This window comes from Venturia canescens, chromosome 5 (genome assembly GCF_019457755.1).
Source record: "Venturia canescens isolate UGA chromosome 5, ASM1945775v1, whole genome shotgun sequence".
Classification (NCBI taxonomy): Eukaryota; Metazoa; Arthropoda; class Insecta; order Hymenoptera; family Ichneumonidae; genus Venturia; species Venturia canescens.
In genome coordinates, this window is record NC_057425.1 from 2,170,136 (window position 1) to 2,186,339 (window position 16,204).

Sequence of the window (16,204 nt, forward strand, 5' to 3'; positions counted from 1 at the left end):
GAGGTCGCGATCGAACGAAAAAATAATAATAAAAATACGTTAACTTGCTCTCTGAACTACTGCAATTATTTAATTATTTATAAAATGCATTTCGAAAGTTATGGAAAACAACTGAAAACACTATCGCTCCTGTAATGACTCTAGCAGCGACTCTAGATAAGAAAACGATATTATGGAAATGGGCAGTAGACCTCGGCTGCCATCGATATTCCTTAAGGTTGATGGGTGACGGCTACGTGATTTTTGCAGCAACTATATTTTTCGAAAATTTCATAAGAAAATTTGCTTGAAAATAATAATTTTATTATTTTATAAATATAATTGGTAAGGAACCAACATTTTTATACAATTTTATTATTAAAAAAACGTTTGAGGAGTTCATTTTGATTGGCGTGGTGCAGCAGCTACCGCTGCTGTTGATGTCACGCTGTCAGTTTTGTTTACAAATTTTATAGGTTATGAAGTGAGTTTACTGTCCAAAGTAGTATTGCCGTGGAGGAAAATGAAAAAATGAACGATCAAAAAGTTTACCGGGACACGTGGCGCAGCTAACGAACGACAAAATATGACCAAAAGGTCGAACTGACGCACATGCGAGCGTATATTGAATGCAGCGTTGTCAAACGTTACTGATCCATTTGTCGTGTAATCCGAATGATTTCTCATCAGATATTTTTTCACATTTCAACCGATTTTCAATCATTTTCAATCAATACTCATGTATTCTTGAATATCCACGAAATACAACGATCGATTTTTTTTTGCGAAATCTTGGATATAACTAACGAAAAAATTCAATAACTTTTCATGTTTGTACGGCTTTCATATGCCGGAGTGATAAGTGTCAGAGAAAAATCGATATTCAATAATTAATTTGCTGCTAAACTACACGGTAACTAGCGTCGAAATTTTGCAAGTCTATCCAGTATGTGTTCATTTTTGCCTACCAAAAATATAATCGCGTAATCTTGGATAGCGAATATTCACCCATCTACCTTAATGGAATATCGAACGCGTCAGAGTGACTCGCTAGGGTCAGTACAGAACGAGGGTTTTCATATTATTTAAAGACCAATCGAATATAGTTTTTCACTGACCCCTGTTATCTTCAACGTTAATCCAAGTTTAATCCGAGTTCATCCTGCGTCCAAACTATAATATTAACCCTTAGTGTGCACACCTTCACAGCGAGACATTTCGTGCACATGGGGTCACTTTGAGCCCAGGTCATTTCTTTGACACCGAATATCTCGGTAACCATGCGCTTTTCGGAATAAAAGGTTTAGTCACTTTTTGCAGTGAATTGATCCAACTTTAAGGCTGCAAAGTCGGATTTCCGAAAGATCTTTTTTCATTGTTCAAAAACGTGCTCAAAGTTGATAGTGCGCGTAAAAAGCACGTTTTCGATTAAATCTCTCGTAAAAAATTAAATTTCGAGTTTTGAAAAAAATCCTTACAGAGTTTCACAGACAAGGATCCATGCTTTAAGGGAAAAATAGTCCACTTTGCAACCGTTCCAAAAAGTGTGTTTATTTTGGAGTATGAAGTGGCTATGTTCCCTACTTTTAGAGAGGGGATAACGATTTCTTAATATTGGGAGTTTTACTTATGAGATGCTCATCATCTGTAAATACTATTCATGTGAGAAAAAAATTTTGGGGCCAACCTGACCCCAGATGCACACTAAGGGGGTTAAAAACATTGAGCCGAGTTTAAATCACGTCGGAGGAAACGGCCATAAATGTAATTCTTTCGCACATTATTAGGAGAAGAATAGTCCACCGAAATAGAGTTATTCGGATCGAGGCTCGGAAAAAATGATTGAATTCGTTCAACGGGTCAGAAATAAGAAATAAATATAAAACGGTTGAATAATGAACGACTCAGAGGTTTTTTCATACGGTATATCTATCACTCGAGTTTCTATAAGAACCAGCCGATAATGAGGGAGTTGGCTGAGGGAGTGCGAATAGTTACACGCGATTCTAGGCTGCTAACGTGTCGTTCTAATCATTCCTCTACTCGTCCACACACTCACGTTCGTGCGGATTCACTTCTATTCTCAGCAGTCTAATTACTATTCCGATAGGAAGCATACAAGAGGAAATGCATCGGGACCGTTTGGAACATTTCCAAGGCCGGAGTGGCCAAGTTAAACCGCAGAACATGTGATTGCTTATAGATATATGTCGAAAGCACCGGGGAAGCTTGCAAGGATGGAGGAAAAGTATCGCAAGAAGAATAATCCGATTAGTCGAACCGAGGAGGAGCATAATTGTATATTTTTATTTCAATATTATTTCCATTTTCACATTTTAAAGACTTTTATAATTTTCCTCAAACTTCATTTTATTGCTGATTATTTATTTTATATACTCTGAGAAAAGTATGAAAGAAAGTTTGAAAAACTTGGACAGTCGCGACTCGGTTAACGGAGCTTCGTGTTTACCTGTTTGTTTAACAAGTTTCGCTCGCGAGGAACGACGCACAAAACTAAAGTTGGCTTCTCGCTCGGGGTCAGCAGCCAATATTTATCGTTGTTGGGAATGTCTGCGGGATGGGGAACCTTTGAATTTGTTCCATGCTCGCGGGACATTAGATCAACCCTCCCGGCCCACGCCGCCCTTAATTTATCGGTCTATTTCGCTGCCCCCTCCCAACAAGGGCCACGGAGTCACGCGAGTTATTCCTGCCACATTGGACCTATATTCGAGCCCGAGGGAATCGAGTCATCGAGAGATTATCTGCAGCGAGTGCTCGCAAGATATATCCACCGGAAACGGTACCAACGGCACTTGCAAACTGACATTACACGATTTCCTCGGTCTTTAACTCGGTTTAGGAGCTCAAAAAAGGCCGATGGCGGGCTGGAAATTGTAATCGATCGAATGTTCTCGTTCCGGAATGAAACGCTTCGTTTTCCGACCTCCGGCCGAATTTTTCTTCGGGAAATAACGAACTTTTGGAATTACGGAGAGAAAATAAGTCAATCAGCTGCTACGCTCAGTTCCATTTTCAATGCGTCCGTTAAGTCCAGCTCATCTGGCAATACATACTATAAAAGCATTCCCTGTAGCGCTTTATATTTAATGCACCGATGCTCATTCTCTCACTATCAGTTTTCTCGAGAGCTTTTTCAAGCGGGTTGCCAAAACATGTTGAAATCTTCGTCGAGTGCCAACTTTTTCTCGCTCCCTTTTTTCGGGTTTTCCTGTTGGAATTCGCCTTCTTTTTGTACGGACGATTCCATAGGTATAGATGAATGCCAAGTGAGGTGAGATGCGGTGCCGGTAGGGCTTAACGGATCGAAGCAGCGTAACCCCTGGTTACTTCACTATCGATAAAAAAGCTTGTCCCTTCGTGGGAGCCTCGTGTCACGGGGAATTATCGGAAAAACTGTGAAATATCGTGCAAATCATATATATCTGCCGCTATTTTTTTTCAATATGTCATTGCACACTGCATCAGCGTCAATGGTTGACCGCTCGTGTAACTTTTTATTGGATTTAAAACATGATTTATTACGAAACCAGAGAAATTTCGCTCGTATTCGATTCCTGGGTGCATACTATTTCCGGGAAGTGAATCGAGCCCTCCCACGACTCTCGCGTCTTTCGCAGAATCGTGAGCGAGGAATTTGCTTTTTCGGAACGTGTACATCGTGACTAGTTACGCCAGAGCTTTTCCCATTTACATAAAGACATTAATATACATTCCTTCCATTGCTTGATACGACTAAACTTGTCAGTGAACTTCTCGAGCTGTAATAACATTAACAGCGATAGGAGCGCTTCCCGGAGCTCTCATCTTTCATCAAACATCACGTTTGCAAGGATTCGCTGACACGGATAGCGAGCTTCTGCGCTTTATCGTTAAAGATTCGCGTACAAGCATACGGAATCTGCATACCATTTTGTCACACAGCTGACGCATGGGGAACATTCCAAGCTCGATGGAATTCGAGTGTGTCGACATTCATTAAAAGAGCCGGTGCATTTGTACACTCGACTGGTGTCTGTTTTCGGTGAATCGAAATCTGCTTGACTCTGGCGATTCCCGTCGCATCACCGGTCGATTGTTTCTTCACTCGTGTTCAATCTGTTCCAGCAAAATGACTGTTGCAGTGGAATCGAAGATTGTTAAAAAGTTGATGACGCAGGGGGCGAGAGATGCTGAAGAAAAATAAGACGCGTCCGTGGACAAAACTATAATACGAGGGAATAAAATGAGAATCGTATGTAAGACAGGAAGATGGAGAGTTGTTCAACTAGCTGACTCCTCGTGAACACTCGAATAACGTCGCGTAGAATAGCTCAGTAGTTCGGGCAGAGTGCATATAGACGTCGTGACAAATGCGGTAATCCAAGTCCGCCCATTTCGCCAAGCGAATGGCGAATGACTCCTTGACCTAGCTGTTGCAATCCCACATCTGAAAAGAGACAAAAAGACAAATGGCTTTAGCTTCTGTCTCGAGTATCTCGTAGCTACCTTAAATCGGTATCGCTCTTTTCTTACCTCGAGCTTTATTCCTTCGAGCCACAAATGCTATTCTCGAGAGTCAGAGAACTACGATGAGCCAAAAAATGAAATAGAGTTATTTGTAATTCTGGAAAATCATTATTTCGTCGTCTCGAACCTCGAATTATCCTCACCAAGATCATCAACTTTTTTCACGTCTCACGATACACTGTTTTACACGTTTCACTTCGAGTGGATGTTCAGCCCTTTTTGACATCTCTTGCTGGGCTTTGAGTCGTGCCGGAAAATCGTAACTTCTGACAAAGCTCTTTGAGATTATGCGATGGAGCGAGAAATCCAGCCTCCGACTGAGTAGTTTCATCATATAATTTCCCAAGGGTGTATTCAAGCACGGTGAGTTATCACGCAGTGGTGCGGTGCGTGCTATTTCCTCGAGTTGCCTTTTCTTTATTTCCAGACTGTTGACCCGGTCTTAATTCTATATTCTGAGCTTTAGTGGATCGAGGGTACTTCCGGTCGCACGCGCGTTCCAAGTTTGGCGTCTTCAATCGTTGCAAGAGCTTTTTCCCATTTTTTCCAGAGGCTTATTCGCTGCATCTCGAATTTCCTTCAATTCTGTAACAATCTTGGACGATTTTATGAGTCCGATGATTAAAGAAAATGTGCATAAATATCGAAAAAGCACTAACATCCGGTGGGGAGGCTGAGCTCGAAATCGCACGAAATGAACAAGAGCCGTGATCATTGACGACCCCGGGATCGTAAAACTTACCTCGTTTTACGAGCACTTTCTCTAAATGAGGAAAACACAATCGCGAGTACCTTTTTACGCAGAGTTCAAAGTTTAAGGGGTCATTTCGGTGTGTAGCTGGGGAAAAAATAAAAAGTAAGCACCATTCGACTGGCTCTGTTTTATATTTAGAAGAGATTTCATCAATTCGTTGCTTAATTAATTTACGTCAATGAGCAAAAAAATAAATGGACAACGCTGAACAGCGCTCCGGAGTTTACAACATTTTCCGACCAACGAATCGAAGCTGAATCGGTTTTTCCATACTCGAAGAGCGTACCCTCCGGCAGAATATTTCGTTTGTGATGATCGTAAAACTGAATTTACGAATGTTATTTTTTGATTGGTTTTTGGCTCAGTTTTCGACCGGAAGGGACAGTGAAAAATGAAGCAACATCATTTTTATATTTTTCCATGAAGCTTTTCCCCACGACTCTTGAACTATTTGTGCGTGCACGTTGTCGAGAGTAAAACCGATTTTCCAGCGCGCTCAAGAAAAAAGAAGGAAAGATTTCACGGCCGATTTGACTTTACGAGCGAATTGCCGTTTGCCAGCAGCTTCGATGTAATTTGTGCTCGTTGGATGCACGACGATTTAACGGCCGAGGCTACAAAACTTATCACGAACGCGAGAATTAGCTGATAAACGTAAAATCTCGGTCAGTCTGTTTATTCGAGAAAGGAGCTTTCGAATGTGATAGCAGTGCATGAATAACTGCAGCATTTTAGGCACCAAACAAAGCGCGCACATTCGGTTTTACCTCTCCGAATTTCACTGTATTTTTCACAGCAGTAAAAATACGCCGCGAACCATATAAAAGTCATGAGCAGACGCGACGCATCGGTTTTTTATGCACGAATCGGACCACTTGGGGAAATTTCACTCTTTTGAAATAACATTTAAATAAAATGTTTCGGTATAAATTTGGGGCGTTTATGAGAAGAGCGAAATTATGAAAATATCCGTGGCCGCTCAGTCCGTCAGTCTACTGAGATTCCAGCTTTCACGAGGGCCACCAGAAAATCCCATATTTGTCTGGAGCTCCCGGAGTGTTGTTTCTACACTCATGAACACGGCACGACTCCTTGTATATATTTGCAAATATGTGCACACTCGTCCGCGGCAGCATAAATATGTTGGTCCGAGACTAACGGAGGATAATTGGAAATTATTGGACTAGCCGCGTGGAATCATTTATCTTCGTTTGCGATGCTTAATACTGAAACATTTTGCCCCGATGTTATCACCCGGACAGGTTTCTGCGACGAACTCCTCTGTGCTTTTCATATTTGTAGATTTCTATTAATAACACATTGTAAATAAAACTTCACTTTGATCTGCGACCGACAGCGAGATGCACGACTGTCAAAAAACCACCCTCGAACGCGATTCCCTGAATATTTGATTTTTTAGGTTAGAAAACTCTTGATTAACCTCTTTTCGTTGAGCACGTCACTTTTGTGGTTTTTTCAATCTTTCCAGCGCAGACCGAATCATAGATAATGAAAGTCGTCGAAATAATATAAATAATGAGACACTTGGACCGAAAAACTTGTTCGATTAATCGATAGCAGCACGGAAATGGATTTTCAGTTGTGAGACGAATTGCGACTCGGTTACGTCAGCACTTGAACTGGACTGGAAATTTGCATAGCGTAAGAATTTTGTCCTGCACTTTCTCAACGAATCGCCGTACGATAATTGCTTCGATGAAAAGCGAATTGCGTGTCGTTAGTAGTCTCGTTCCATTTTCTGCATTTCTTCTGGTTAAACGATTTCTGACAAACATAACCTCGAATAAATCCTTTGGAGGAATGGGAAGAGAAAGTGGTTCGAGCGCATCGGGTGAAACAGCGGAGGCTTTGATCGCGTAAATTAGCCCGAGAGTTTGCGGAATTCGAGCGACTCCTGAGATGCCCGATTCCGCGTGTAACCCATAAGTTGTTTTCGTTGGCACGTAAAGAGCGGTATCAACTAAATTCTTTACAAAGTAGTTCGGAGATCTCTTGCATAAGGCTTGCCAGCAGGGTATGTCTTTGATCAGACAGCACGACGAAGAGAATCTAGTCCATCCATATCGACACTTACTGTACACTCCATAAAGCAGCAAGTGTACCGCAAGAACGTTGTTTGTGCAGCATTCTTGCTGGTACACTCGATAAACTGCTCTCATGGTGAAACTAATGCAAACATACCCGCGTGTAAACCGACGAACGTTTGTCTATATGGGCGACTGGTGTTTTCATTCGCCATCCAGCAATTGAAATTCTTCAATCTACCGCAAATCGAATCTATTTTGTTCGCGGAATATTCTCTTACACATGTGGTCGGTCTCAACTCCTTCATGAATCTTGTTTGCTGCTCATGGAATATCAAAAATCTTTCTGTAAATATATGTGCAGTGCAACGCTAAAATTCGGGAGCTTTCGGCTGTGCAAGCTTTTTTTTACGTAACCAAAACGCTCACGGAGTAATAACGCCATCAATTTTTGCTTATTTATACTTGAGAAATCGATAATGTGTTTGAAGGTTATATTAGTTTTGACCGAGATTTTTGGTCGAATGATCACTTTTTTTATGTATAACTGTGACAAATAAATACCTGGTTCTGTGTGGGCGGAACTTGGATTCATGGCTGACGGGACTTCCCCGTTCCTTGTCTGGTTAAGATATTTATTCAATTTCTATTCATTGTTATCCGAGGCCTTGAGAGATTCGACCGCAAAGATAATAAAACACGCGCGCGTTACAATAATAGTTTCTAGAGCATCCCGACAGATGCATTGGTGACCCATAATTTTTTTCCCGCTACTATTTTGGCGGGTTTTTGTGCGATATAGTCCGAACCGAGCGGAAGCGGAAAAGAAAGAGTTATTTTGGCGCGTAACCTCTGCCTGGTAGCACGCGCCAAGCATAGGTTAGCTTGGACTACTAGGCTGTATTGATAAAAGTGTGAAGAACAGCGGGATAACAAAAGTATTATTATTGTTGAAAGTGCAAAGCTTTCTCGGAATATCCTGAAAACAACAACGCAAAATGATGAAGGATCAAGTCCGCTGGTCAATGATCGAATCACGATACGGCGACCCAGTAGTCCGGTAATGCTTTTTCCAGTTTTCTTGTTCGTCCTCGAAAAGTATCGTAATAATACAGATCTCATTATATTTTTTTATAGCTATTTGAAAGATGAAGATGTACAGCTAAACAAATTAGCCCCTAATGTTTACATGGTTTCGAATGTTAATATCCTCAAACAATGTGCCAAAATTGTCCCAATTTCCTACGACGAATGTTCAAGTTCAGGGGAGCCATCAAAGAAAAAACAGAAAATCAATCATTCGCCAGTATCACAAATTGAAAGCAACTGCTACGATTTTCCAGGTCAAAACCAATTTAGTTTGTCTTTACTGTGTAAGCGACTGCTTGTATGGTATTTTCAATATTTCCCATTCCATCATGCTTACAGAAAATCTAAAGAGAATTGTCAACATCGACTTTGAAAAATCTCCACCCAAAAAAGACATGTCTGAGGTTCAAGTAAAAAATTTATCAGTCGAGGTAAACTTGCTTATCTGTCTCGATCTGCTTTACACCCAAAAGGATAGAATGCCAGAGTTGAGCTTCCTTAGTTCGAAAAATCTTCGTCCATCGTGGGATCATGAAAAAGTGTTCCATTGTATGATGGAAACTCATGTAGGACGCCAGAAAGAAACGAAATACAGTGCCTGTTTTAAAGAGCTAAAGCCTATTTTGGAAAACTTTCATAAAAGACACAAGAAATTCAACCACGTCTCTTGTCTTGAAACCGTAATGACAGAGACAAATTCATCTGAAAATAATGATCATAACGTTTCCATCAATCAGTTGCAAAAATATTTTTATCTCGTTACTGCTTGTGTCATTCCTAAACAACTGTTTGGTAACAATCGCAATCTGAAGAAACTGAGGCAAGGATTGAAAAAATATTTTCTTTCCTCGTGGAAAGAAAACCTATCTCTCAAAAGTTATGTGACAGGGATGAATGTAAGTCCGAGAATGTGAATCTAATGTCAATTTCCATTCTTTTTGCTACGTCTCAATCATATTTCTTACTTCTTTTCAAAATCCTCCAGAGAAACATTATTTTTCAAGGTTTTCTCAAAATCTTTTTATAAAAGAAATTAAAATATAAATTTTGTATAAGCTCAGCTGTTTTTCGGCATTAGTGTTGAACATGACAAATCAATGATAACTGAATTTCAATAGTTTTTCAATAGTAACTGAATTATAGATTTCCTGCATTCGTTGGCTGAAATCGATACCAGATGTTGAAACACAGTGGTTGATAATTGCAAAAATTGCAAGATGGTTGTTCGAAGTCTATTTCTTGGGAATATTAAAAACCGTCTTTAGAGTGCAAAAAGACTTGTATAGCGAGAAGAAGGTTTTCCTCAGTTCAGCAAGATGGAAAAAACGGACATGCCAATATGTCAAGACACTGAAGAGGAAGAAGGCGATAGAGGAAAAAGGTCCTGTCGTTGAATCCTTACAAAACGAACTTATAATTTGTAATATTCATCCAAAGAAATATGGTGTACGTTGCGTTTACTCGCTTCCGTAAGTATTGTCTCCTTTCTCTTGTGATTACTATTTGAGGTAAGAATAAATAAAAATAGTTCTTTTCCATTTAGAAAGGGCATTCGCGATGAGGTGATGATGCTGAAGGCATTCCTACAACAATTATACAGCCAAGAAAACGAGTTGTCATCGGTTCAGAGATTGTATCCCGAGTGGTTAAATTTGGTGGAAAAAAAACAGCAAGATCCTGATCATCCCTATTTTCTCGTTTCATCTGATATCACCGATGCTTATGGATCAGTTATTCAGAGTAATTTCTTCTTCAAGTCTTTTGTGATGGGTTTTATTTCTTTTGCCAAACATGTCACACGGCCTTGGTTTTTTTTTGTAGCGAAATTATACGAGATTGTGCATGAAATGATCATGAAAATCCCAGATGACAGAATTGCCTTAGAGTGGTTAGCAGTACTGAAACCGAACGTTTCCGATATGAAAAACGAAGTTGAATACATTCAATGGTGCAGTTATTGTTCGTCACTGCCTCAAATTCCCGCTCACTCGCTAGTCTCACGCGTAGAAGATGATGAGCACACGAGGAAATTTATATTCAAAGAAGACATGTGCTTGCTGTTGAAAAAATATATTCTGCAGCAAAACGTGAGTGTATCAGATTGAATGAAAATCTTTCAAATTTTTAAATTCAAATCAAGTACAAATGAAAATCTAATTAAATGATTTTTGAAGTTTTCGTACAGAGGCACGAATTACAGCCTTAAAAAAGGTCTTCCTCAAGGATTCCCACTGTCGTCAGTATTATCGGATATTTATTATGGTCACATGATGAGAGAAGATTTTGCAATTACCAGAAACTCTGGTTTGCTTGCAAGATACGTCGATGATTTTTTGTACGTCACTGATAAAAAAGACGCAGCGAAAGAGTCAGTAACATTTCAGTCGAACTTTCCCTTTGTTAACAATGGTAACTTGAAAAATTATCCTTATTGGTCTTTTATTTCCTAGGTTTATGGAGAAAATAAGGCAAGGGGTTCCTGAATATCATTGCCGTTTCAGCATCTCAAAAACACGAACTAATTTAATTTCATGCCGGTGGGAATCGACCGAGGACGTTTCCTACCTCGGACACCGCATTGATTGCGCGACCTTACAAGTATCTCCTGTTTTTACGGATGTGGATTTTCGTCATAACAAGTCGATGCAGTGCGTCAAGTACAAAAACGAACAACAGTACGTTCAGTATACTTTTTTAAATTTATTCCCGCACTATTTCAGTATGTTTTCAACATAATATCAGAATTTTATTCAAGCATCCTAAATCAGGACACTTATCAAAAAAGCCTCCCAAAGGGGAGGCTTTTTATAGGCTAAAAAATAAGTAACAAAGGTTACTTATTTTGTAGCTTCGATAAAATTGATATTTTCATATATTTTTCAGTACATTTAAATAATTTTTTGACGAACAACTTTTTTTTGCATTGACAGAGCTTTCGTGATGCGATTGAGGAATTTTGCAGCTTTGAAATTATCGCCTATTGTATTAGACGCAAAAATAAATAGTTTCGAAGTGATTTGCTCGACCGTCGAGTCAGCAGCTTACACAATGGCGTCACGCAGCGCCGTTCTCATATCAAGAGTGTACCCAAAATGCGAACGTTATGCCTACGAAATTTGGGTAGAAATTCGAAAGGCTGTGAAACTCGTCATGCGGAACCTTTTTTCATTTTTGTTCAAAAGTGGTACGTTATTCCTCAAAATAACAAATCAATTTCAATGACTATTTTAAAAGTAATATGATCAATTGTCGATTTGACAGGGAACAGGCTGGGTGTGGACAAGATCAGACGCATCGAAAAGTTAATCTGGAAATCTTACCGCAAAGTTTTCGCTAAAAATGCAAATTTGCATAAATGTTTCGGCAATTCTATTCGCGGAGAGATTATCAATCGATTGACTTAGGCGCTGCCAACTCGTATCGCTCACAGTTCACATGTGAGTTGAATTATTTTTATATAAGAGAAAAAAATTAATTGAATGTTAACTAGTGCTCAGGGAAGAAATTCGAATGAATTAGTTATGACTTCGAAATCGCACGCAGTCAAGCATTTCACGTCTATAATTTAAGCGCTACGTCAAGAATCGCAATTAGGATGTTAACTCAAACGTTCGAATGCATGAATTCTCATCTGTTTATGTTCACTGATGCACGATTCATTCGCGATTATCAGTTAATGATTCAAGAGAACGCTTTGACGTACGTATGCGATTTTAACAGTCTACGATTAATGCACTGCGAGTTGAGCATCTTTGCCAACGTGAAAGAGCACTCGTATATGATCATCCACGCATCGCGAAAATAGGTCATTCCGAGCTTCCCTTCATATAATATTCAGCCGACTCCGAACTGAAAAAAAATTCTGACATTTCAACAAATGCGAATTATGCCGAGAAAAGTTGCAAATCTCTTAACGACATTTCCTTTGGAAATACAAAATGAAATAAAATTAATGATAAAAATAAAGAGATTTTCGCAACGAAAAAGTGGTAGCACGCAATTTCATTAAGCAGTCGCGTGCGACTGTATTCCGGAAGCAGAAAATCAGAAGTATTAAAATTCCATTCAAACGAGTTTCTAATTGCATTTCCCCAAACGAAAATAACCCTTTCATCATTTCTAAACACTGGCAAAATTGTTTACATATGAACCTTGATTTGAGCTCAAATGAATAAAATAATCGCTACAACTGGTGGAGGCAGAAGGACGCAAACATCAAAAAATCGTCGTGAGTTCTGATTTGTGTAAATACGTTTGCAAGTTTGCTGAATATATTTATATATTTATGTACACGCGTATGTGTATCTACATATATAATGCAGAAGGAAGTTTACAAAACTGAATAAAGGACGTTGGAGAAGTGGATACACAGAACGACTCTCGGAATAAGGAGAAAGAGCGAGAGAGAGAGAAAAGTAATTTAATATTCCATGAAAATACGAATGAAATTATTCTTCGCTTCCGTAACGAGCCATGTAATTAGCTACTTGCGCAAATTGCCCAGCACCACTTCGGACCATCTCGACCTCTGTACATCCAACCGTCCACTTTCCTTTACCTTTTTTCCGTCTCTTTTTTTGTTTACAGAGCCTCTCGTAGCTCTGGAGGCATGATAATGTACCAACGGCAACTAGACAACGATCACGAACTATTTTTATTCTGTTTTCGTTGTACCTTGTTTTTTTCAACTTACCGGAGTAGCGAAGACGTAAAAAATCTCAGTTTAAGTAGTTCCTTGAATTAGTTGAATAGTTTCTTTTTGAGTCTTATCGATTTTCCTATAAGTTTTGTTCCCATACCAAAACAGATCTCGTGGAAAGATTCGTTAAATGTTCGTTCACTAATTGCGCTAAAGTGTAATCTTCGTAGAGTGGATTAGAAACATTGACTTCTCTTTTGCAGGTTCACCTTTGAATTCGTGGTAAAGCTTGGTACAGCTCAAGGCCGTTCGTGCGTTAGGTAGCAACGATACGCATGTCAAACGATCGAAAAGCATACAAGTGACGGCCTTTGTGGCTTTGCCTTAACATTTTCGAGGTAGGTGGCATGAGAAACTTTAGCGCCGACCGCCAATTGAACATCGACTGATTACGAACGTACTTCACACCCTCGGAAGAGGACCGTACTCCCGAGTGAGCTTCAACTCGTCTATGAGCACAAGAAAATCATGCAAAAAGTCTCGACGTGCGAAAAAAGAAGATAAAAAGATCGTATTACGTGATACTACTCAACTATTTATAAATACTTGAATATATATTACTTGAGTATACTTACTTTTTTTCTCGTAGATTTTATTTTTGCGAAAATTTGTTCCTTTTTAAGTTTTTTGTCGCTTTAATAATTGATTTCCACTGTAATTCTCTGAAAAGTCTCACATTCATTAAAAAAGATTGTCATTTCGATATTAACGTTTAGTATTAATATTTACTTTATTTTCTGACATACGGATTCAAAAGTTGTGTAATTCACTTTTATGATAGAATTAAAAAGAATAAATGTGGCTACACAAATAAATAAATTTGCTTAGCAAGAGAAGTTTTAAAAATTCATCATACACGAAATATAAAAAATGTAGCATTCTCTGAAAGCTTTATCAAAGCCCATAGGAAAGGAGTCTTTGAGTTTTGGGATTTAAATACGAAATCGTTCGCTTGTACAACGCGTAATACCTGGTACAGAATTTATCTGCAGTAGCTCAAGAGTTGTACGACTCTGTGAAGTTTTACAGTGTACAAAAAGCTCCAGGGGCGTTCCCTCAGGATATATGTAGCAGCAGCATATACGATCGTTACCTGACATCGACGTCAACCCTTCTAGCTCCTAAGTCTTTTCGCTCTCGATGAATCTCACTTCGTTATTTCACGGACACTAAATCTAGGATTAGGCAAATAATTATTTACATTATGCATGAGGTTAATCTTTTCATTTAGCTGTTGCGATGAGAGAGAAAAAAAGAAGAAAAGTCGTCAAGGACATAGAAATTGGCCTTCGCTACGCCAAAACTGTGCTAGGACCGTTTATACGGGGGGTTTTCTGAGTAACATTTAGAAATTCGAAACTCAAAAGTAGTCGTACAATGTTTGTTTTCCCAGGAGCCTTGATTCTCAGTAACTCTGGAATGACAAAGATAATTCGAATAAGCTTGGATATTCACGAATGGTAAACTACAACGTAATAATAATTGATAATGCGAGTGACAAACTTCCGTGAATATCGACCGAGAAAAATAGCTAATTACGAAATTCATAATAGTGCCATTACGACGATTATAAATTCAAGACTAATACGAGTACCAAGTTGGAAATTTGTTTCAGAAACTACTTCTAATTCCAAAGTGGCCAGGAACTTTCCAACCGACCAGACATAAGCACGATTACGAGATTACCGTTTCTTGTGCGTTAATTCTTGGCTAACAACATCAGGCACCACAGCATATGGAACATTCTGATTCGAGTTGAACCGCTTTTTTAAAATTCCGTTTCGCTTATATTTTATTCTGACAAATAATTCTGAGGGCATTACGTTCGCTCGTTGGTAGTCGATGAAAGAGAAAAAATCACTATTTTATGTAAATTGAAAACAATTCGAGTTGAAATCGCTCGCGAAAAGCTCTCGGAGATTCCAGTCCACGAACGTCAGAAATCTCAGTCGTTTTATAATTAAAAACAGATACGCCCGGAAGCGAAAGAGAAAAAAAAATGTGAATTCTGTAAAAGTATGTCGGATTGCACCGCGGTGTATCGCATTTTTGGGCTGAAACGTTTATTTTTATCCGCGTAATAATTACTCTCTGGGAAGAGGATAGTGTAGATGACAAACAGTACGTGGATGAAACGTGAGTGCAACACCGTGGACACATATTACGGAGCACGTTGGTTCCGGTGACACGGTTTTTCAAGCCGAAACTTTTAATATTCCCGGAGAGTTGAATGACGAGGAAAGAGAAAGAAGAAGCGAGTGAGTGAGTTAGGCAAAGAGAAAAAGCGAGAAGGAGAGTGAGAGACAGGAGAAATTATGGGAACTGTTAGAAAGAGGCGGAAGAAAAATACGAGTAGAAAATATGTATATAGGAAGGTGTATGGTAATGCTACTAAATATTGAAAATTGCAAGGCTCGTTATAAGCCGGAGTTTTCTCTCTCTCTCTCTCTCTGGCAACAGCCGCACCACCAGCAGCACCCCAACCACGTGTAATAAGAAACTCCGGTTTTCATCCCTTCCTCGTACCAAGTTCTAGAGCTTTTTTTCGTCCCGGCTTCAACTCTTTGCTATATCTCGTATTTCTGTACTCTTCGTCTCCCACTCTCGGTCTCTTCGTGCTCTTCTTCTCTTTCACGAAAGCGTTTATTTTCAGTCGTTTCGCATGAGCTCGCGGTGCAAAAGCAACCAACCTCGTATCTTGAAGCTAGTTTAGCATTTTTATCATACTTGTTTATTCAGAGTTCCAGTAACCATATACACACATAGACTACTTCCGGTGCGCCTATCTCTTCTTTCCTTCATAATAAATACATGCGTGTATAATTATGCGTATGAAAACGAACTATATTATGTAGCTTCTTTTTTCACTGAGCTGAACTTCGATGCTTGTTTTGTTCCTTCACGGATCGCCCATGCCCCACAATACAAAAAAATACGGAAACCCGTCGCAGTACGCGAAAACATTATGAATGATTCTCGGATTATTTTTGTTTAATTACTCATCATAATAAAGCGGTTATTTCGAGAGATAATAGCAAACTTTTTCATCACGCGTTCAAGAGTTTTTATCGTTTTTTTTTTTTTTCGTTTTTATTCGCATCCTTTTTC

The 16,204-nt window shown here is 39.2% G+C and overlaps 1 protein-coding gene across 4 annotated transcripts in view; it reads left to right on the forward strand.

The window, feature by feature from the left end:
* Positions 1-13,778, forward strand: part of LOC122410782 (telomerase reverse transcriptase-like) — a 100,827-nt gene extending 87,049 nt beyond the window's left edge. For 2 of the 4 annotated variants that reach the window (XM_043419211.1, XM_043419212.1), the window contains exons 3-13: positions 8,266-8,368; positions 8,446-8,651; positions 8,737-9,293; positions 9,541-9,866; positions 9,941-10,137; positions 10,219-10,484; positions 10,572-10,765; positions 10,848-11,072; positions 11,328-11,581; positions 11,659-11,834; positions 13,300-13,778. In XM_043419211.1, the coding sequence (XP_043275146.1) occupies positions 8,307-8,368; positions 8,446-8,651; positions 8,737-9,293; positions 9,541-9,866; positions 9,941-10,137; positions 10,219-10,484; positions 10,572-10,765; positions 10,848-11,072; positions 11,328-11,581; positions 11,659-11,801 (2,430 nt within the window). In that variant the 5' untranslated portion in view covers positions 8,266-8,306 and the 3' untranslated portion in view covers positions 11,802-11,834; positions 13,300-13,778. Of the gene's footprint in view, positions 1-6,871; positions 6,926-7,815; positions 8,369-8,445; positions 8,652-8,736; positions 9,294-9,540; positions 9,867-9,940; positions 10,138-10,218; positions 10,485-10,571; positions 10,766-10,847; positions 11,073-11,327; positions 11,582-11,658; positions 11,835-13,299 lie in introns of those variants that run through there. The other 2 variants (XM_043419213.1, XM_043419210.1) reach the window with 2 other exon arrangements.
* Positions 13,779-16,204: the final 2,426 nt, after the last annotated feature.